The 23,476-nt window shown below is 40.6% G+C and overlaps 1 protein-coding gene across 1 annotated transcript; it reads right to left on the bottom strand.

The window, feature by feature from the left end:
- Window positions 1–7,841: 7,841 nt before the first annotated feature.
- Window positions 7,842–11,599, bottom strand: LOC100136451 (CD8 beta). The gene is given in 6 exon segments (NM_001123584.1): window positions 7,842–8,409; window positions 8,788–8,821; window positions 9,179–9,265; window positions 9,435–9,527; window positions 10,024–10,386; window positions 11,443–11,599. Coding segments are annotated over 6 exon segments (645 nt in total). The 5' UTR covers window positions 11,492–11,599; the 3' UTR covers window positions 7,842–8,390.
- Between the last annotated feature and the right edge of the window lie 11,877 nt (window positions 11,600–23,476).

The following is a 23,476-nucleotide window of genomic DNA, read 5'->3' as shown; positions in this document are numbered from 1 at the left end:
TTCTACTGGTCTATTCTACTCTTCTCTTCTACTGGTCTGTTCTACTCTTCTACTGGTCTGTTCTACTCTTCTACTGGTCTGTTCTACTCTTCTACTGGTCTGTTCTACTCTTCTCTTCTACTGGTCTGTTCTACTCTTCTACTGGTCTATTCTACTCTTCTCTTCTACTGGTCTGTTCTACTCTTCTACTGGTCTGTTCTACTCTTCTACTGGTCTGATCTACGCTTCTCTTCTACTGGTCTGTTCTACTCTTCTACTGGTCTGTTCTACTCTTCTACTGGTCTGTTCTACTCTTCTACTGGTCTGTTCTACTCTTCTACTGGTCTGATCTACTCTTCTACTGGTCTGATCTACTCTTCTCTTCTACTGGTCTGTTCTACTCTTCTACTGGTCTGATCTACTCTTCTCTTCTACTGGTCTGTTCTACTCTTCTACTGGTCTGTTCTACTCTTCTCTTCTACTGGTCTGTTCTACTCTTCTACTGGTCTGTTCTACTCTTCTCTTCTACTGGTCTGTTCTACTCTTCTCTTCTACTGGTCTGTTCTACTCTTCTACTGGTCTGTTCTTCTCTTCTACTGGTCTGTTCTACTCTTCTACTGGTCTGTTCTACTCTTCTCTTCTACTGGTCTGTTCTAGTCTTCTACTGGTCTGTTCTACTCTTCTACTGGTCTGTTCTACTCTTCTACTGGTCTGTTCTACTCTTCTACTGGTCTGTTCTACTCTTCTCTTCTACTGGTCTGTTCTACTCTTCTTTTCTACTGGTCTGTTCTACTCTTCTCTTCTACTGGTCTGTTCTACTCTTCTACTGGTCTGATCTACTCTTCTCTTCTACTGGTCTGTTCTACTCTTCTACTAGTCTGTTCTACTCTTCTCTTCTACTGGTCTGTTCTACTCTTCTACTGGTCTGTTCTACTCTTCTCTTCTACTGGTCTGTTCTACTCTTCTACTGGTCTGTTCTACTCTTCTACTGGTCTGTTCTACTCTTCTCTTCTACTAGTCTGTTCTACTCTTCTCTTCTACTGGTCTGTTCTACTCTTCTACTGGTCTGTTCTACTCTTCTCTTCTACTGGTCTGTTCTACTCTTCTCTTCTACTGGTCTGTTCTACTCTTCTACTGGTCTGTTCTACTCTTCTCTTCTACTGGTCTGTTCTACTCTTCTACTGGTCTGTTCTACTCTTCTACTGGTCTGTTCTACTCTTCTCTTCTACTGGTCTGTTCCAGAAAATCCACTGTCCTTTCTCCTAACACCTTTGTGCTTGTTTGTTTCTCTTCAGTTAGCTAAGATATGTAAAAAGAAGCTTCTGTACATTCGATGAAAAGAGTCCTGACTCGAAGACAGACTTACCGGAAGAGTGTAGGCTTCAGAAACCAACTCATGTGATCAGCCAAGTGACATCACCTGTGGCGCAACGCTGTAGCCTATACATCCTGTAAAAGTGAGGAAACATGACTTTAGCTTCAATACATACAGTGCATTCGGAAAGTATTCAGACCCCTTGACTTTTTCCACATTTTGTTATGTTACAGCCTTATTCTAAAATGGACAAAGGAGAAGAAGAAAAACAATCCTCATCAATCTACACACAATACTCCATAATGACAAACTGAAAACAGGTTTTTGACATTTTTGCAAATTTACTACAAATTAAAAACAGAAACGCCTTATTTACATAAGTATTCAGAGCTTTTGCTATGAGACTCGAAATTGAGCTCAGGTGTATCCTGTTTCTATTGATCATCCTTGAGATATTTCTACAACTTGATTGGAGTCCACCTGTGGTACATTCAATTGATTGGACGTGATTTGGAAAGGCACACACCTGTCGATATAAGTTCCCACAGTTGACAATGCATGTCAGAGCAAAAACCAAACCATGAGGCCGAAGGAATTGAGCAATCAAGCAATCGGGGCAGAATGGCCTTGGTCAGGGAGGTGACCAAGAACCCGATGGTCACTCTGACAGAGCTCCAGAGTTCCTCTGTGGAGATGAGAGAACCTTCCAGAAGGACAACCATCTCTGCAGCACTCTCTACCTTTATGGTAGAGAGGCCAGACAGAAGCCACTCCTCAGTAAAAGGCACATGACAGCCCTCTTGGAGTTTGCCAAAAGGCAACTAAAGGACTCTCAGACCATGAGAAACAAGATTCTCTGGTCTGATGAAACCAATATTGAACACTTTGGCTTGAATGCCAAGGGTCACATCTGGAGGAAACCTGGCACCATCCCTACCGTGAAGCATGGTGGTGGCAGCATCATGCTGGGGGGGTGTTTTTCAGCTGAAGGGACTGGGAGACTAGTCAGGATCGAGGGAAAGATGAACGGATTAAAGTACAGAGAGATCCTTAATGAAAACCTGCTCAGAGTGCTCAGGACCTCAGACTGGGGCGAAGGTCCACCTTCCAACAGGACAACGACCCTAAGCACACAGCCAAGACAACGCAGGAGTCGGTGAAAGTCGCTAAATGTCCTTGAGTGGCCTGGACTTGAAACCAATCGAACATCTCTGGAGAGACCTGAAAACAGCTGTGCAGCGACACTCCCCATCCAACCTCACAGAGCTTGAGAGGATCTGCAGAGAAGAATGGGAGAAACTCCCCAAATACAGGTGTGCCACGCTTGTAGCGTCTTACCCAAGAAGACTCCAGGCTGTAATCGCTGCCAAAGGTGCTTCAATAAAGTATTGAGTAAAAGGTCTGAATACTTATGTAAATGTATACATTTGCAACAATTTCTAAAAACCTGTTTTTAATTTGTCATTATGAGGTATTGTGTGTAGATTGATGAGTGAAAAAAAACAATTGAATCCATTTTAGAGTAAGGCTGTAATGTAACAAAATGAGGAGAAAGTCAAGGGGTCTGAATACTTTCCAAATGCATTGTATCTTCAATATGAAGCAATCTTCACTAGACCTACAGTTGTGGGCGTAAAAACACTACCATTTGAGTTTCCATTTTAGAGATGAAGTGCTCCTCTCATCTTGTTCATGTTGCAATAACAGCGTGTGTCACCTCATGCCCTTCCTTTACTTTGGAAAAGGAAAGAGTACTTTTACTTACTTTAGATTATACTATAGTAACCCAAATCTGAATGTCATGTTGTATGCCATTGCCTAATACTGAGTACTGAGACAATAACTCATAACCTTTTCAGTCAGCAGGGGGGATTGTGTTGGTAGCTAGAAGGTGGGTGTCCAGGAAGAGCCAGTCAGACAGAAACAGAGGGGCCCTGACAGTTAGCCAGTTTCCATTCCTCTGTATCGGCATTGACTCACCTAACCATCCATGGTGCTTTCTGTCTACCCCCACCTGGGCTTCCCTGTCTTAGTCACACCGAGGGCTCTCTGACCCCAAACAGTGTGTGTATCTGGGGAGGGGGATGACCGGGGGATGCCGGTGAGAAAGAGAGTTCCCTGAACATTTAGCACCAAGCACCACATTAGACAAATGGAGAGTGTGAGTAACGTGCCATTGACATGTAGTCAGAAGAAGGCTCCCGTCATTGGAGAGGCAACAAAAGCAGTATTAGGATCATTTCCCCTGCCCTTGTAGGGGCACTATGGATTGTGGGAAGGGAAGAGACGGAGAAGCTTCAGTTGGGTGAACTCAGCGTACAGTAAGTAGCCATGGCTGCCTAGACAAACAGACAGACAGACAGATTTTAAATACCTTATTTGAATCAACAAATCCCATTACAGTTGAGAAGGATTCAAGCAACTCAAAGGACACAGATATATGGACACAGAAAGCACCTCCTTCTCCAAACAACTAAGCTGCCCATGACAGCTGTCACGGAGCAGTAGCTTGCTATCTGCTTTGCTTTGGTCCTATGCAGGCCTACAAAAGGACACATACTGTCAGCCTATGTACATACGTACATGCACCTATGCAAGTATACACTCACAGATGTGTAACCCCCCCAAAAAAGTATATGGAATTGGCTATTTTTAAGACAATTGGACAATATGTAAGATAATATGACTATTTGTAAAACAGCAGGACAGTGTGTAAGACAATAGGACAATGTGTAAGACAATAGGACAATGTGTAAGACAAAAGGACAATGTGTAAGACAACAGGACAATGTGTAAGACAAAAGGACAATGTGTAAGACAATAGGACAGTGTGTAAGACAATAGGACAATGTGTAAGACAATAGGACAATGTGTAAAAAAAATAGGACAATGTGTAAGACAATAGGACAATGTGTAAGACAATAGTGATCAAGTATATTATCAGTCCATTGTAAATGAACTAAGGCTACATTAGTTAAATACATTTTGGTAAGGGGTTTCTAATTGGGAATGCTGAAGCCAATGACATGAGGCCTTTCACGATGCAGATTTGAAATATTTCAACATAATTTGTTCTCAGTTTAAACTGTCTGAGAGAGATATCTATTATCATGGTTGACATAGTTTCCGTTATTTCTAAAGATTGATATGTTAACTTTATGCGCTAAGTTGTGCTAATGCTTTGTCTGTGTTTGTTTAGGACAAAAATGTAAATGTAAACTGTATACAGCACTTCATTAAAATGTTTTGTCAAGTGTTTTGTCTAGCATTGTTGAATTAATCACTGTGTATATCAACTATATTTCAATGTTTCGTACAGTACATAACCAAGCCCTGGCCGAAAGTATTTTACCAAATATGCACAGGGACTGTGGTGTAGGCTATATGCACATGATAGGGGACAAACCAAACAATGACAAATATAAATAAATGTGGTCTTGCCATTGCTGTAGATTGCCCTTTGGTGTAACAATAGAAAACGTAACAGAAATGGATGTGCCCAAGTTTACTATTATGGCTACTGTCAGAAGGACAATCTACAACTGAGACTAGATGAGAAACAATATCTTCAGCAATACTTACATAATATTTTGTGCAAAGGTTTAAACATATACTTTTTTAACTAAAACATAGTAATATTGTTTTTATGATAAAAAGCTTTGTTTGGTTGTTTCATTTTCTCTTCAAATAAGAGGAAAACCCATAAAATTGTCAGAGACTCCAGTCACCCAAGTCATAGAATGTTTTCTCTGCTACCGCACGGCAAGCAGTACCGCAGCGCCAAGTCTAAGACCAAAAGGCTCCTTAATAGCTTCTACCCAAAGCCATAAGGCTGCTGAACAATTAATCAAATGGCCACCGGACTATTTACATTGACCCCCCCACCGCCTTTGTTTTTACACTGCTGCTACTCACTGTTTATTATCTATGTATAGTCACTTCACCGCTACCTACATGTACAAATTACCTTGAGTAACCTGTAGCCCCGCACATTGACTCGGTACCTGTACCCCCTGTATATAGCCTTGTTATTGTTATTTTATTGTGTTACTTTTTATACATTTTTTTGTTTATTTGGTAAATATTTTCTTAACTCTTCTTGAACTGCACTGTTGGTTAAGGGCTTGTACGTAAGCATTTCACGGCAAGGTCTACACTCGTATTCGGTGCATGTGACGAATAAAGTTTGATTTGATTTCATATCTTTCAAAAACATAAAAGAGAAGAAGAATTTTAGGAGTACTATTGTTTTTTCATATAATCCTTATTACACATTACATTCATAGGCTAATGTGTGTTTGTTGAAGTGGATATTTATAAAAGTGATATAAGTTATTTTTACTATGTTCATACAGAAACCCTATATTAAAACATAGGATTACTTTTCAATGATAGTTTTTACTGTATATGCTTCGGTAACAATCATTGATATATTTTTTTCTCAAGTTATTACTATTCTTTGTATATATTTTTTATTCTAATACACGTTCAGTACATCTCTCTTTAGGATAACCAAATACCATTCCAGATAGATGTATTGGTTGTTGTGAATATGTGCACTAAATTGGAACATGTTGATGTGCAGAGCAAGAACATAAAACGCTTGATTTAGGGCAAGTGAAATGAGTAATGTTAATTTGATAGTACTGTTTCCACTGGTGTTTACCAGGACTGTAAAATAAAGCTTTCTCCTATGTATTTAATTTAGTATCAATGGGTACTTTTGTTCTGTTACCTGTGTCAAAGAAACATTGTTTGTCAACTATAGGCTACCAAATACATAGTGATGCTTTCTTCAATGAATCTTGAAAAAAAACAATGTGTAGGGTAACGTGGGGTAACTAGTGCTAGGTAAGGTGCCTCGCGACAAACCATGTCCAAGTCATCGTAAAGTATTAAAAATGACTACGTAACTCAATTAATTTACTTGTAGATGATTTGGTAAATGCTAATTTAGGCACCATTCGCTTGCATTGGATTGCCGGGCGGGCAAGATGCCCCCAATGGTGGGGGGGGGCAGTTACCCTCAACATTCTCACCTTAGATTTTACTGCTTTATTAAAAACTGATAAAAATGTGTATCTCTAAACAAGTGGATTATTTATCTTTAGGCTCCCCTAATGGTATATACTGTATCTATACACAAGTTTATAGATCTAACTTTATAAGATTAATATATATATATAACTTTATCTAAATGATGAAATATTTAATACATTTACCTAAGAATTGTTTGTTAAAGTAAATGAGACAGATAACATTTTTAGTTGAGCAAGAGTAGTGGTTGTCACGTTGGTAACATTGATTTGGGAGACAGACACAGGAATGCGTAATAAGGGTTTTTATTATACCCAAATTACGGCGTGCCATGTAAAGGCACGGGGACGAAGACCAAACAAACACCATACAAAAACCCAGGGTTGAAACCCAAACAAAAGAGCGAGGAGTACCTCGAATAATTAACATACGCGCACAATGATTAACACACGGGACGAGACCTGTAATCATCTGCACAATCCACAATGGCACGAAAGCCAAAACACACAGCACAGGTACTCACACGCACCAACGGACATTTTACAATAATGGACAGCACCATGGTGAACAAAGGGCACATATATACAAATACTAATCAGTGGGGAATAGGGGACAGGTGTGCGTGATGAAAGTTCCGGAGGGATCCGTGACAGCAACCAGGGGGAAAAATAGGTTATCCCAGGTGGCTCGTTGCCCCATGTTACCCTAATTATTACAAAGTGATTAGATAAAAACTCTGTAAAATAAAGTGTAACGATGAACTGCAACTCTATGTGTACTTTTCTGATGCCCACTTGTCTTCCACAATCTCAACCACTGCAGTCAACTTTTCCCATTTATTTTGCCATGACACAATATCAAATGAAATAAAGAATATGAGACACAACACAATGAGAGGAGTTTTAATAAAATTGAGGGTTTTGTCATGTCTGACGACAGTGTTTTCTCTCACTTTTCCTCCCTCCCTCTCTCTCTTTCTGTCTCTGCCTGTGGCAGGCTCTGTGGTCGCTCTGTGGTTGTTTTGTTTCAGCGTCAAGAAGAGGGGCTCAAAGTTGAAAGAACAAAGAGAGAGAAAGAGTGATAGCATCTCAATGTGCACAGTGCTCTCTCTCCTCTCTCTTTCTCGTGCCCTCTCTTTCTGTCACACAGGAAAGGGTCTTGTTCACTCGCTGAGACCTGAAGAACCACGGAAGACAGATGTTTTTGCTGCAGGTGTGCATGCTGTTTCATACAAACCTTATCGTTGTGTTTATTTTATATATATATATATATATATATAGATATATGACTAATATTGTGGTTGACATCAAGAAAATGTTATATAGTGTTACATGTCTCTGCTCTCTGTTCAATGCAATATGAAGTGAAATGGTGGAGCAGGCTTGATTATGTTTCTGTGTTTAAACGCACAGTCAGATTAAGTCTCCCGCTCAACAGTTAAACAAGGAAATACCACACACACACCTCTCTAGTCCCTATGAGAAGATGACAGTAAATGGACATGAAGTAATGAATGATTAAAAAAAAACGATTTTATTCATCAACACATGATGCACACAGACAATAAGCACATTAGGCTACTGAACCAGAATACAATGCTTCATATTGCTTTGACTCTATTGAAAGTACAGTTTTGCCAAATATCAAGAGGCAAACCATGTATTGTTGTTCCAGAAAGGCAATGCATGGCAAACACAAAACAATAGATATACAGTATGCACGTATTTACAAGTAATGCATTTTATTTATCTATTAAAAGCTGCATTTGTAGTATACTAGGACATAAGAGAGTAATACCGGTTCATAAAAATGTTTTCTGTTAAATACATCCACTTAATTAGAAAACCATAGCCAGAGGCATTAACATTGTGGACAGCATCCTAAGAGTTTCTTTTTAGACAGTCACATTTTCAGGTAAGTTCATTGCTGTAATGAACAAAGAATAGAAAGGTGACATGCTAATGAAACTGTCTTCAGATTCATTCGAATTGGATTCCTGGAAGGAGATCCAAGGACACATACAGCACTTTCTCAGAGTCTGCAGTGTGGGCTCTCTGTCTTACTTCAATGGTCTTTTCCTGTGAGGCAGATACAAACAGTCAAAGAGAGTCAACTACACAGAGATAAATACAGGGAAAAAGATTGTCTCAATTATAGAGAAAGTCAGATCAATCACAGAAAATTTGAGATTATAAGCGTGACCAGGGCCCGTATTCACAAAACATCTCAGAGTATAAGGATCAGGTCCCCGCTGCCCATGTAATCGTACCCACTGTGATCTAAAAGGCAAAACTGATCCTACTCTCAGACGCTTTATAAATACAGGCTCAGATCAAAGGGTAAGTCACAGAGATTGATACATTTGCAGGTAGAGATATTTTATTATGTTGTGAGAAAAGGGGAGAGGAGGAGAAGACAAAAATCACAGGCTTGTGAAGTTTACACATGGAACTTACTTGGCAAACTGATGTCGACACTTTTTGGGTAGTTCTGCAACACACACACACACAAAATTCAGAACAACAGCATACTAACAGTCATAAACATGAATACATTAGTGTCTCCCCAATTCTACCCCATAGGAGCAGCAGGTATACTGATATCCCACACAGAATACATCAATTACGATGTTGTTGCTTACTCCCAAAACAATGCACTTTATTGTCTTTGCCTTGTCAAACGTGAAATGTTGCACGAGAGTTAAGCACGTACATCTCAAGTAAGGATTAGGCCCTGCGTGAGCAGTGTCTTTGACAATTGACAATACTAATTACAAAACAGTACTGGAGCTGGGTGGTTCTACTATATTGCTTTATCGGCAGGTAAGCAAGGCGAAAAGACACTCACGGCTGAAGTAGTACAGTGTGTAGATCAAAGCCGCAGCCAGGGTGAGGAGTACTCCGACCAACGGCCACAGAACTTTGGAGCCACAGCCTGGAACCCAATACAATATACTGTTACAGTGTTTTAGCAGCTTGAAACACAACATACAACCAGTTGTAACGTAACTAGATATACAAAAAGTAACCTGTAACACATTCAACTTGTTACGCAGACAACAAAACAACTTATTAGACAGACTTGTTAACGTTATGAACATCACCTTTTGGGGTTTGATCGTTCCTTTTGGTGCAGCGGCCGGTTGGGATTCGTGGGGGCTTGGGCTTCGTGACAGGGGTTAATGTTGGGCGAGTTTCTGGTGGGACACAAAAATAGACAACGTACGAGACACACTGTGAGAGAGACAAAATAAACAAAACACAACGGAGAGAGATTTGGACAGATGAAGAAGCTTAAGGATGGTAACTCAAGAAACAGATCTGCAACTGGCGCAAGGGAAACTTCTAATTGCTTTAATTCTCTATAACAAGGCTGAATTCCCGCACTGATGTTCCGACTTCACAATAGTTGGTAATGAATTCTAACCCAGCTCTGAAGGGACACAGAGCGAAATCTGAATCAAAGGTTGAACTGTTTCGGAAGAACATGGAAAAATCAGGAAACTGCGGTGTTCTCGGGTCATTCTAAATATAATACGGCAGATGTGAGTGAGTGCGTTCCACAGTTGTGTAACTTGTTCTAGGAGGGAAATGTAGGAATTCTGGATTCATTCAGGAAATCTTCTCATCTCTAATCAGTCATATGAAGAATGGGAAGCGTCAGTGCCGTGCAGGGTAATGGCTTCCTCTCACCTCCGGGTCTGAGAAGAACTCCTGGCCTCCACAACTCGTTCTCTTTCTGGTTCTGGAGCATACAGGAGTACAACCCTGCGTCCTCTGCCGTTATATTATTGATGCGCAGTGTGAAAGCCACCTTGCTCCCCGTGTCCCTTTTACTGGCCTTGAACCGGTGTTCATCCATGAGTCCGGGTCCATAATAGGTCCGGTCAGCATTGTTGAGGCTGAGAAGGAACTGGAAGCCGGAGTTGTTGAGGTGTGTGCGGAACCAAAAGACTGTCTGGCAGGAGCGGCTGGAACACTCACAGGTGACGACCTCTGTGTCGTTGATAGGGGGGTAGCGGACGAAGTGGGACTCAGTTGGTGTCAGGCTGTACACTGGAAAAGGAGAAGCGAATGGGGGTTTAGTTTGGCTGGACAAACTGCCGCTACATCAAAGAAGACAAACAATACTGATGGAATAAGGTCCTATTGTCATTTGTGCATGCTGGACAGAGATCACAATGATAAGAAGACATGACGGATGTCCGTAACACGGGTATGCTCTTACAATATTTTTACCTGACAAATAAATGTACAGGATTGAGACATTGTTTGCTTGTGCTTCACTGTAAATAAATGATTGTGCTTTCAACAGTGTTATTGAAACCTGTTTATTTACGACAGGTACATTTTACCAGAAACACATCAAGCGAGACAGAGTGAGATAAAGGGTCGAGATTGTTCCATCTAAAATGAAGCAAAAAAACCTGAAGTGGTGGAGGGATACAGACACAAACACTGTGTTCAATCCAATAATTTTGCAAGAATGGAAATGTTAATTTATGGCACCTTGGAACCATGACATGTAGCATCACAACAGAAAGGTTAGAAGAGAGCCTTATCTATAAAGGTGACATTCGGAGGCAAACATTGCGCGAGACAATGCTGAACTGTTTCGCTTCGCTTCTTTACATGCAATGCATCACAGAAATATGTATACATATCTTAACTTCAGAGCTCTCGTTTGAATTTAAGAATAGCGAGCGGTTGTCTTTGAATGTCAGTCATGTGAGATATGACAATTATTGAAGGTCTGTGCATTTTTGGCTCCGGCCTACTGTTTTTCGTTGACGTTTATCCGATCATCACTAAAACAACATATCACTCAAATCACCAAAATATTTTAAAGGACTTCATACAAAGAAAACACTGGGGGCCTCATCCACACTCCTTTAACTCTAAACATTTCCTGGTGTGAAACCTTCTTGCAAAAATACACAAGTCTAGACAGAAATAACAACCTTCGCCAAAATGGAATGAAAAGTAAATAATAGCGCATACACTTAACATTCTGACTCTCACTAGTTGTCAAGGTAGACCTCACACTGTTCCTGAGACCTCAACAGAAAAGAACTTGATGACCGTAGGTAGAGAGAATATTGGGGTCCTTACCTGTTTTCCACAAGCACACCGTTGTCCATACCAGTGCCAACGGGGTCATCTTGAGCGGTCGTGTATTTGTGATGCGTGTCGTCTCGAAGGGTTAGCTGAGGGTCGGCAAAACTGCTTTCTTTTCCCTTTCTGCATCTGTCAGAGAACAGGGGAGCAACTGAACTAACATGGCCAAGTGTCGCCTGGGTAACACCCCTACGTGACAACACACAGCCACGCACCAGGCCTATCAGAGAGCGAGACACACACACACACTTATAATGAAGAGAGGAGATGATGTTCAATGTATATCTAATGACAATATGTCAGAAGTTTTCCCCGTATAAGAGAGATGCTTCATATCCTCTTGTTGATTGCTCAGAAGGCTTTGTCTGTATTTGTCACAGTATCATACACTATTGATAATAGTGTATGATACAGTCATGTAATACACCAAATAAAAAAATAAAACACATAAACCTTTGAAGTTTGTATACATGAACACTTTTTACTCCTAATTCAAAATGTTTATTGCGGTATGCTGTAGAAGTGCCCAGACACTTTTATAATCATTTCACTTGGTTTGTCTTTTGGCAAACTCCAAGCGGTCTGTCATGTGCCTTTTACTGAGGAGTAGCTTCTGTCTGGCCAATCTACCATAAAGGCCTGATTGGTGGAGTGCTGCAGAGATGGTTGTCCTTCTGGAAGGTTCTCCCATCTCCACAGAGGAACTGTAGAGCTCTGTCAGAGTGACCATCAGGTTCTTGGTCACCTCCCTGACCAAGACCCTTCTCCACGATTGCTCAGCTTGGCCAGGCAGCCAGCTCTAGGAAGAGTCTTAGTGGTTCCAAACTTCTTCCACTTAAGAATGACAGAGGTCACTGTGTTCTTGGGGACCTTCAATGCTGCAGAAATGTTTTGGTACCCTTCCCCAGATCTGTGCCATGACACAATCCTCTCTGAGCTCTACAGACAATTCCTTCGACCTCGTGGCTTAGTTTTTGCTCTGACATGCACTGTCAACTGTGTGACCTTATATAGACAGGTTTGTGCCTTTCCAAATCATGTCCAATCAATTTACCACAGGTGGACTACAATCAAGTTGTTGAAACATGTCAAGGATAATCAATGGAAACAGGATGCACATGAGCTCAATTTCGAGTTTCATAGCAAAGGGTCTGAATACTTATGAAAATAAGGTATTTGTTTGTTATTTTTAAGAAACTTGCCACTTTCTAAAAACCTGTTTTTGCTTTGTCTTTATGGGGTATTGTGTGTAGATTGTTGAGGAAAATGTTTAATTTAATACATTTTAGCATAAAGCTGTAACGTAACAAAATGTGGAAAAAGTCAAGGGGTGTGAATACTTTCTGGATGCACTGTATATGGAATTGTTTTATACCAATACATTTAAAACGAAGGCCAAGTTTTTTCTGGTGTGACTAGTTTGCACAATTACCAAGTCTCACCTCTCCTAACCTCTCTGCCCAGGTGTGTGACCTAGCCCAGCTGCAGCCGCACTGAGGACTGGAGCACGGCTGCAGATCAAGCTACCTTAACTCCAGTGCATGTCAAAGAAATACAAAACCAACCAACAATGAAGCTCAATGAGTACTTCTGTAATTGCTAAATCTGATAAATACCTGAAAATGTAATTTTATCTGTCAATAGAATTCTACTGATTCTTGACAATTTCAACAAAGCATAAACCTTACCACTGTAAGATGTGAAACAGCATTGAGGTCACCTTTCCTACAATAATAGTTATGAGTAAACTTAGAAGTAGCCTATTTTTCATATTCAAATATTCTATTTCACAGAAAATATTGTAACTCACATTTACTTGTTCACAACCTTACAGCAAGATTTTCAATGTTGTGGATACGTTTTTAATGTTGGTTCTCATGAACAAATATATTTACCACCACTCACTGACAACCCACATGTGATCCTGCTTTCGCGTTTTGTTCACGTACATTATCTTATATGCTCTTTATGCCTGCCTTTATATGGGCACTCTGAGAGACACACACAGCACACTAACTAAGGGATACAATTCAATAGAATGTGGAAGGATCCGCAAAATTGGTTCATTTTCTATTTTAATTTCCAAAAGATTTCCTTTCAGTAAGAACATTACATCAGATACAGTGAGCTCCCAAAAGTATTGGGACAGTGATATTTTATTTTTTGTTTTGGCTCTGTACTCCAGCAATTTTGGATTTGAAATTATACAGTGGCTATGAAGTTAAAGTGCAGACTGGCAGCTTTACTTTGAGGGCATTTTTATCCATACTGGGCGAACCGTTTAGAAATTACAGCACTTTTGTACATAGTCCCCCCATTTTAGGGGATCAATAGGTATTTGGACAAATTCCCTTATATGTATATTAAAGTAGTCAAAAGTTAAGTATTTATTTAGTCCCATATTCACAGCACGCAATGACTACATCAACCTTGTGAATCTACAAATTCGTTGGATGCTTTTGCTGTTTGTTTAGGTTGTGTTTCAGATTATTTTGTGCCCAAGAGAAATGAATGGTAAATAATGTAGTATCATTTTGGAGTCGCTTTTATTGTAAATAAGAATGTTTCTAAACACTTCTACATTAATGTGGATGCTACCATGATTACGGATAGTCCTGAATGAATTATGATGAGTGAGAAAGTTACAGACGCACAAAGATCCTACCCCCAAGATATGCTAACCTCTCACCATTACAATAACAGGGGAGATTATCTATGCATAGTCACTTCACCCCTACCTACATGTACAAATTACCTCAACTAACCTGTACCCCCGCACACTGACTCCGTACCCCCTGTATATAGCCTTGAATTGTTTTACTTTTTATTATTACTTTTTACTTTAGCCTACTTGGTAAATCATTTCTTAACTCTTCTTGAACTGCACTGTTGGTTAAGGGCTCGCAAGTAAGCATTTCACGGTAAAGTCTACACTTGTTTTATTCGGCGCATGTGACAAATAAAGCTTGATTTGATTAGCATGTCTTGAGGGTATGATATCAACTTTCTCTCTGATCATTATTCACAATTCATTCAGGACTATCGGTAATCATGGTAGCATCCACGTTAATGTAGAAGTGTTTAGAAACATATTCTATTCACAACAAAAGTGACTCCAAAATGACACAATACATTATTTACCATTCATTTCTATTGGGCACAAAATAATCTGAAACACAACCAAAACAAACAGCAAATGCATCCATCACATTTGTAGAGTCACAGACTTGATGTAATCATTGCGTGCTAGGAATATGGGACCAAATGCTAAACTTACAGCCTAGCTTAATACACATATAAGTGAATTTGTCCCAATATTTTTGATCCCTAAAATGGGGGGGACTTTGTACAAAAAGTGCTGCATTTTCTAGACGTTCACCCGATATGGATGAAAATACCCTCAAATTAAAGCTGACCGTCTGCACTTTAACCTCATAGTCATTGTATCATTTCAAATCCAAAGTGCTGGAGTACAGAGCCAAAACAACAACAAATGTGTCACAGTCCCGATACTTCTGGAGCTCACTGTATATATAGCAGGCTGATGAAGATATACAGTTGGGGTCATGCCAAATTAACCTGTACTACAATGCAGAAAAAAAGAGCTTAAAAGTCAATGTAACTGAACATTTCAGAAATGCATTTCATTAAATAGGTTATTGTTATATAATTTCTAATGAACTTGGCATTTAGCATCATCCTGCGAGAGTTTGTCATATTAAAGGGAAAGTTCACCCAAATTACAACTTATGAAAAAAATATGACAGCAATCCATGCTTTGGTCTATTTACCAGGCCACTGTTTCCAAATGCTTAATATAATGTAAGTCAATGATTTTGAGATTAGCATTTTACATTCTTCATGCCCAAGTCATCTATAAGTAACTTAACTGAAGCGTGAAAAATGCTCATATCGGTACCATTGACTTGCATTGGATTTGTGCCACAAATGCTAAAAGGTTAGCATTTAGAAACAGTCAGGTCAGGTAAACAAAACCAAAGCATGGATTACTGTCATACCTTGTCCAAAGACTGCTTACAGGGTAACAAAATACATTTGGTAATTTGGGTGAACACTCCCTTTAACAATGTACCTTGCTGCAGTAAAGCAAAGGCATTCTGAAATTGTAAGCTGTTAATGCCTAACTAAAACTGTATGGCTATAGAGCTTGGTTTTTTAGAGTGTGTGTGTGTGTGGGGGGGCTGAGGGGTATAGGGGGAGAAACATGGCCTAGGTGGGGGTCGTATAGGAGGAGGATGTGGGCACGGCACAGCTCTACGGGGGTCGAGGGTTTGAGAGAGACAAGGAACCAAACCACAGGATTCTTTGAAAACAGGAGATCTCAGAGGGCTTCAGAGCATCTCTCTGCGCGCCTCAGAACAGTCAAGCCTTTGTTGGGCTCTCGAGTCGCAAAGCTGAAATGGAGAAATATTTAGTCTCATGTCTGTTCAGGAACACAGTGTAGGAGATCTAAGAATGTTCAAGCATTATTTCCCATCTGTATGTTTGTATTATTGTTTGCAAAAAAAGTAATTAAAACATGGAACATCAGAATCTTGATAACAATGATCCAGTAGACATTGTTCAAATATATACCAGATGTTACTGCTGTAAATAAACTGTCATTCATTCTACAATAAACCATAGAAAGCCAAGTGTCCTCATTTTTACCACTTGCACCTGTTTGACCCAGCACAGACACATTGCATTTTCTGTAGAACATTGCTCTAGAGATCCTCACTCCCTTCGAAAATATCTACCAGTATGTAGATAGAGGTATCAGGCAACCTCTACATTCAATCAGAGATACATTTGTTTTATTTCCTCCTACAGCTAATGTTACTACACTGAGAGTAACACAGTCCTACAGCGTTGTAGCTAACTAATAGTAAAGTCATTTCAGCCCTAATTCCTAAGAACCTGATATCTTTTATAGCCAACATAACAGATATGCATTCTAATTTACAATCTAGAAAAGTACATTTCTTGAAGACGTGTGTGTGCTTGCTCATCTTAGTATTTTTTATGGCAGTGACAGAGGCTCCGCGATTGCAGAGTTGGATTGATCGACTGCTGCCCCCCTGTGGTAAATCTTGGCCCAAGCATAGAAAAGAGGTGACGTCTCCTTTTTCCTTTCTTTTTTTCAACAAAAAGCACTCTTATTGCTCCCAGGCACGATCAATCAGTCACTTGCATGAACCCAGTGAAATTGGTTATTAGAAAGGCGAAAACATAAAATGTTCCTTCACACTGTCTATTAGGCAGAGTGATATAGGCTGTACTAACCTGTCTATTAGGCAGAGTGATATAGGCTGTACTAACCTGTCTATTAGGCAGAGTGATATAGGCTGTACTAACCTGTCTATTAGGCAGAGTGATATAGGCTGTACTAACCTGTCTATTAGGCAGAGTGATATAGGCTGTACTAACCTGTCTATTAGGCAGAGTGATATAGGCTGTACTAACCTGTCTATTAGGCAGAGTGATATAGGCTGTACTAACCTGTCTATTAGGCAGAGTGATATAGGCTGTACTAACCTGTCTATTAGGCAGAGTGATATAGGCTGTACTAACCTGTCTATTAGGCAGAGTGATATAGGCTGTACTAACCTGTCTATTAGGCAGAGTGATATAGGCTGTACTAACCTGTCTATTAGGCAGAGTGATATAGATTAGGGATGTGACAAATGAATTTTTTAAATTAGAATTAACAGCCTTTTAAAAAAATTGGTTTTGCATTAAAACGTTAAGTAAATGCATAAAATTCCATGTGAATTCACAACGCTGCTGTGCTGCTGCCAGCAATGGTTTGGGTCTCACGGTGTGTCCCTTTCGGATGGTTAAGCATTGCACCTGTGCTACCATTACTGTACCTCAATTCCACCTTCCACCTATCTCCACTCTGCTGATCCTCAACACTGGGGCCCCACAAGGGTGTGTTCTCAGCCACCTCCTGTACTCCCTGTTCACCCACGACTGCGTGGCCAATCACGCCTCCAACTCAATCATCAAGTTTGCAGACGACACTACAGTGGTAGGCTTGATTACCAACAACGACAAGACAGCCTACAGGGAGGAGGTAAGGGCCCCCAGAGTGTGGTGTCAGGAAAAAAGCATTTCACTCAATGTTAGCAAAATAAATGAGATGATCGTGGACTTCAGGAAACAGCAAAGGGAGCACCCCCCCATCCACATCGACAGGACATCAGTGGAGAAGGTGGAAAGTTTTAAGTTCCTCAGTGTACATATCACCAACAAACTGAAATGGTCCACGCACACAGACAGTGTGGTGAAGAAGGCGCAACAGTGCCTCTTCAACCTCAGGAGGCTGAAAATGTGGCTTGTCACCGAAAACCCTCACTAACTTTTACAGGTGCACAATTGAGAGCATCCTGTCAGGCTGTATCACCACCTGGTATGGCAACTGCACCGCCCACAATCACAGGGCTCTCCAGAGGGTGGTGCAGTCTGCAAACACATCACCGGGGGCAAACTACATGCCCTCCAGGACACCTACACCACCCGATGTCACAGGAAGGCAAAAAAGATCATCAAGGACAATAACCACCCGAGCCAATGCCTGTTGACCCCGTTTCCATCCAGAAGGTGAGGTCAGTACAGGTGCATCAAAGCTTGGACAGAGAGATTGAAAAACAGCTTCTATCTCAAGGCCATCAGATTGTTAAACAGCCACCACTAGCACAGAGAGGTGGCTGCCTACCTACAAACTTGATATCATTGGCCACTTTAATAAATGGAACACTAGTCACTTTAATAATGACACTTTAAGAATATTTACATATCTCGCATTACTCATCTCATATGTATATACTGTATAATGTATCCTTCAAAGTCTATTCTTTACTGTCTATTGCATCTTAGCCGCTCTGTCACTGCTTACATATTCTCATCCCATTCCTTTACTAGATTGTGTATATTAGGTTTTGTGGTGGAATTTGTTAGATATTAGGTTTTGTTGTGGAACTGTTAGATATTACCTGTTAGATATTGATGCACTGTCGGTTCTAGAAGCACAAGCATTTCGCTACACTCGCAATAACATCTGCTAAACACGTGTATGTGACCAATAACATTTGATTTGATTTGATTGATGAGAAACAAGATTCTGTGGTTTGATGAAACCAAGAATGAACTCCTTGGCTTGAATGCCAAGCATCACATCTGAAGGAAACCTAGCACCATCTCTATGGTGAAACATGGTGGTAGCATCAAGCCCTGGGGATGTTTTTCAGCGGCAGGGACTGGGAGACTAGTCAGGATCGAGGGAAAGCTGAACGGAGCAAAGTACAGAGAGATCCTAAATGAAATCCCGCTCCAGAGTGGAGCAGGTGGACCTTTTCCACATGTTGTTACGGTAGAGCCTTATTCTAAAAAAAAATCCTCAACAATCTACACACAATAGCCCATATTGACAAAGCAAAAGCAGTTTTATTTTTATTTTAGAAAATGTATACAAAATAAAAAACGTAAATATGGTGCCAAGTATTCAGACCCTTTACTCAATACTTTGTTGAAGCACCTATGGCAGAGATTACATCCTTGAGTCTTCTTGGGTATGACGCTACAAACTTGGCACACCTGTATTTGGAAAGTTTCTCCCATTCTTCTCTGCAGATCTTCTCAAGCTCTGTCAGGTTGGATGGGGAGCGTCGCTGCACAGCTATTTTCAGGTCTCTCCAGAGATGTTCGATCGGGTTTAAGTACGTGCTTTGGCTGGGCCACTCAAGGACATTCAGAGACTTGTCCCGAAGCCACTCCTGCGTTGTCTTGGCTTTGTGCTTAGGGTTGTTGTCCTGTTGGAAGGTGAACCTTCGCCCCAGTCTGAGGTCCTGAGCCCTCTGGAGCAGGTTTTCATCAAGGATCTCTCTGTAGTTTGCTCTGTTCATCTTTCCCTCGATCCTGACTAGTCTCCCAGTCCCTGTTGCTGAAGAACATCCCCACTGTATGATGCTGCCACCACCATGCTTCACAGTAGAGATGGTGCCAGGTTTCCGACAGACATCACGCTTGGCATTCAGGCCTCCTCCCCTGATTGCTCAGTTTGGCCGGGAGGCCAGCTCTAGGAAGAGTCTTGGTGGTTCCAAACTTCTTCCGTTTAAGAATGATGGAGGCCACTGTGTTATTGGGGATCTTCAATGCTGCAGACATTTTTTAGTACCCTTCCCCAGATCTGTGCCTCGACATAATCCTGTCTTGGAGCTCTACAGACAATTATTTTGATCTCATGGCTTGGTTTTTGCTTTGACATGCATTGTCAACTGTGGGACCTTATATAGACAGGTGTGTGCCTTTCCAAATCATGTCCAATCAATTGAATTTACCACAGGTGGACTCCAATCAAGTTGTATAAACATCTCAAGGATGATCAATCGAAACAGGATGAAACTGATCTCAATTTCGACTCTCATAGCAAAGGGTCTGAATACTTATGTAACTAAGGTATTTATGTTTTTTTTTATTATTAATACATTTGCAAACATTTCTAAAAACCTATTCTTGCATTGTCATTATGGGGTATTGTGTGTAAATTCATGAGGAACATTTTTTATTTAATACATTTTAGAATAAGGCTGTAACGTAACAAAATGATGAAAAAGTCAATGCTCAATACTTTCTGAAGGCACTGCATATTTTTTTCAATATTAATATCATACAGTGACACATATGCATGCAATGCCCTGATGCATTTAGTGCTCAAAATCTTTGACAGCTGAACCTTGAGGTGGACCATCATATTTTAAAGAAAAGCTTAAAAAACAATACAAAAATTGCATATGCTACACATCAAAACACAAGGAATAGTGTTTTTGTAATTTGTTATATGCTGTATTGAAGGACATGTAAATGTGGCTCATTTGGCCAATATCCCCCCTTTATTGATAGTGCTGGCTGCACCATGTCGGATCTGAATGCATTTGAATGTCCGGTACATTTTTCAAATGTCTGGTAAATAAAAATCTGCCCGATCACGTTGTCTGGCATCAAATTTTCCTAAAGGGAACTCTGAAATGTGCATATTGTTTTAGAATATTCGCATGAAAATCTGTTGCCAATTGGATGGAAACCAATAGACACCCTCAAAACTCTGGCAAGTGTGCTAGTCCAGTGTCACTTTGATTATGCCTGCACATCATGGTTCACCAGCAGCCCCAAGCATCTAAAGCAGGTATTCCCAAACTGGGGTACGCAATGCCGTCACGGGTACACCAAATAAAAATGTGATTCACATTTTCAAACAGTCCATTTATATTTTCCAACGGGGCTATACATTTGGGTGATTTTTTTTCTGGCCTGAGTAGCCTCGTTTCACTGCAAAAAATACAATTATACCATCTAGTACTCATCGAAATAATAACACAATGCCAAATACAGATAGCCTAGTCAAATAACTAACATCTAATAACATTAACCCTTACTCTCTCGTGGGAATTCCACTAACGGTCCATATGTAGCCAAACGTAGCTGCTGCTTATTCTGTTATGCTTAAAAATTGATGAATGGTAAAAAAAAGTAAGGCCCGCGTCAATAGAGACACATACCAGCTCTACTGGTAGTACTGCTACTACCAGCAGTACTACACCTGCACCTGTCAACTACACAAGTTGTTCTGCTTCCACAAGCACATCCAATGCTAGCATCAGTAATTCTGCATTTGTTGTTAGGCCAGCTAGCATGGACACTGACTGTTGTGAATCTGATGCAGCCGAAGAGCTACCCGGGAAAGCACCGAACAACAGACAGGGGAGTTGGACCACCGAAGAGGCGCAAATATGATGAGAACTACATTGATTTGGGGTTCACTTATATATTGGGAATAGTGCCTTTCCTCAGCCACATTGTGTTATATGTGCAAAAGTACTATCTCACAGCTCAATGAAACCTTCACTCTTGCACAGACATTTAGTAACAAAACATGCCAATTTGAAAAATAAGCCACAGGAGTTATTTGAGCGAGAATTAAGCCGACACTGTTTCACGACGCATCATTGACATGGCAGGAGATGTTTTGAAACAATTACTGCTTCACATACAAGCCAGTGAATTCTATGCATTACAGCTGGATGAGTCAACAGACGTGGCAGGCCTGGCACAGCTTATGGGGGGTCAATTAAGGAAGACATCCTCTTCTGCAAACCACAGGACAACAGGAGAGGATATTTTTAAAGTATTGGACAGCTTTGTGAAATCAAATGGACTTTGGTGGTCAAGATGTGTTGGTATCTGTACTGATGGCGCAAAAGCCATGACAGGGAGACATAGTGGAGTGGTAATGCGCGTGCAAGCAGTTGCTCCCGACGCCACTTGGGTACACTGCAGCATCCACCGAGAGGCTCTTGCTGCCAAGGGAATGCCTGACAGCTTGAAAGACGTTTTGGACGCTACAGTGAAAATGGTTAACTTTGTTAAAGCAAGGTGCCTGAACTCTCGTGTATTTTCTGCACTATGCAATGATATGGTAAGCGACCGTGTAAGGCTTTTACAACATGCACGGGTTATCAAGGGGCAAAGTATTGACACGTTTTTTTTAAATTGAGAGACGAGCTTAAAGTTTTCTTTACTGACCATAATTTTCACTTGTCTGACCGTTTGCATGATGACGAGTGTCTCACATGACTGGCCTATCTGGGTGATGTTTTTTCTCGCCTGAATGATCTGAATGTAGGATTACAGGGACTCTGCAACTATATTCAATGTGCGGGACAAAATTGAGGCTATGATTAAGAAGTTGTAGTTCTTCTCTGTCTGCATAAACAAGGACAACACACAGGTCTTTCCATCATTGTATGATTTGTTGTGTGCAAATGAACTAAAGCTTACCGACAATGTCGGTAAATGTGATATAGCGAAACACCTGAGTGAGCTGGGTGTGCAATTACGCAGGTACTTTCCCGAAACGGATAACACAAACAACTGGATTCGTTATCCTCTCATGCCCTGCCTCCAGTCCACTTACTGATATCTGAACAAGAGAGCCTCATCGAAATTGCAACAAGCGGTTCTGTGAAAATTGAATTTAAATCAGAAGCCACTGCCAGATTTCTGGATTGGGCTGCGCTCAGAGTATCCTGCTTTGGCAAATCGCGCTGTTAAGACACTGATGCCCTTTGCAACCACGTACCTATTTGAGAGTGGATTCTCGGCAATCACTAGCATGAAAATTAAAGACAGGCACAGACTGTGTGTGGAAGACAGACTCTTTCCAATACAACCCAACATTGCAGAGCATCCTTTCAAGCCCAGCCTTCTCATTAACCTGTGGTGAGTTATTCATAATTTTCGATGAACAAATAAAGTTTTATATGTCCAATGGCTAAATAAAGAGCAAAATTATTATTATTATATTATTATTTGTGCCCTGGTCCTATAAGAGCTCTTTGTCACTTCCCACGAGCCGGGTTGTGACAAAAACGCGCACTCATTCTTATGTTTAATAAATGTATAGTATAGTGTGTGTGTGGCAGGCTTACAATGATGGTAAAAAACAACATTTGAGAGTGCGCTGACCCTGGTGCTAAAGGGGGTACGCAGCTGGAGGTTGAATGTTTGAAGGGATACGGGACTATAAAAAGTTTGGGAACCATTGATCTAAAGAATAAGCTACAGACTAGGGTTGAATATTTTCCATGGATTTTGCAAATGTTCCATCCGGAAAAGAATCCCTTTTCTCTTGGGTAACCTTGTATTTTATCCGCCCAAACCAGTAGTGTCATTCTAAAGCATACAAAGCATATTAATATGTCTGGATTTGATTAGAGCTTTGATTGACATGAACATTCAAGTCTGATGCTACTTGAGCCTGATGAGCCATACATTACATACATTTTATGAGCCCTACATTAAAGACATTTAATGATCCCAAGCCCAAAAAAGCCCAAATGATTGTGCCATTATCCAATACATAGCCTATGATATAGGCTACCATACATTACGCACAACAGAAAAACATAAAAGCTCAGAGGTATACAGTGGCTTGCAAAAGTATTCACCCCCCTTGGCATTTTTCCTA

The sequence above is a fragment of the Salmo salar genome, chromosome ssa12, assembly GCF_905237065.1.
Source record: "Salmo salar chromosome ssa12, Ssal_v3.1, whole genome shotgun sequence".
NCBI lineage: Eukaryota > Metazoa > Chordata > Actinopteri > Salmoniformes > Salmonidae > Salmo > Salmo salar.
Note: the sequence above shows the minus strand (reverse complement) of the source record. Positions and strands in the feature narration are given on the sequence as shown.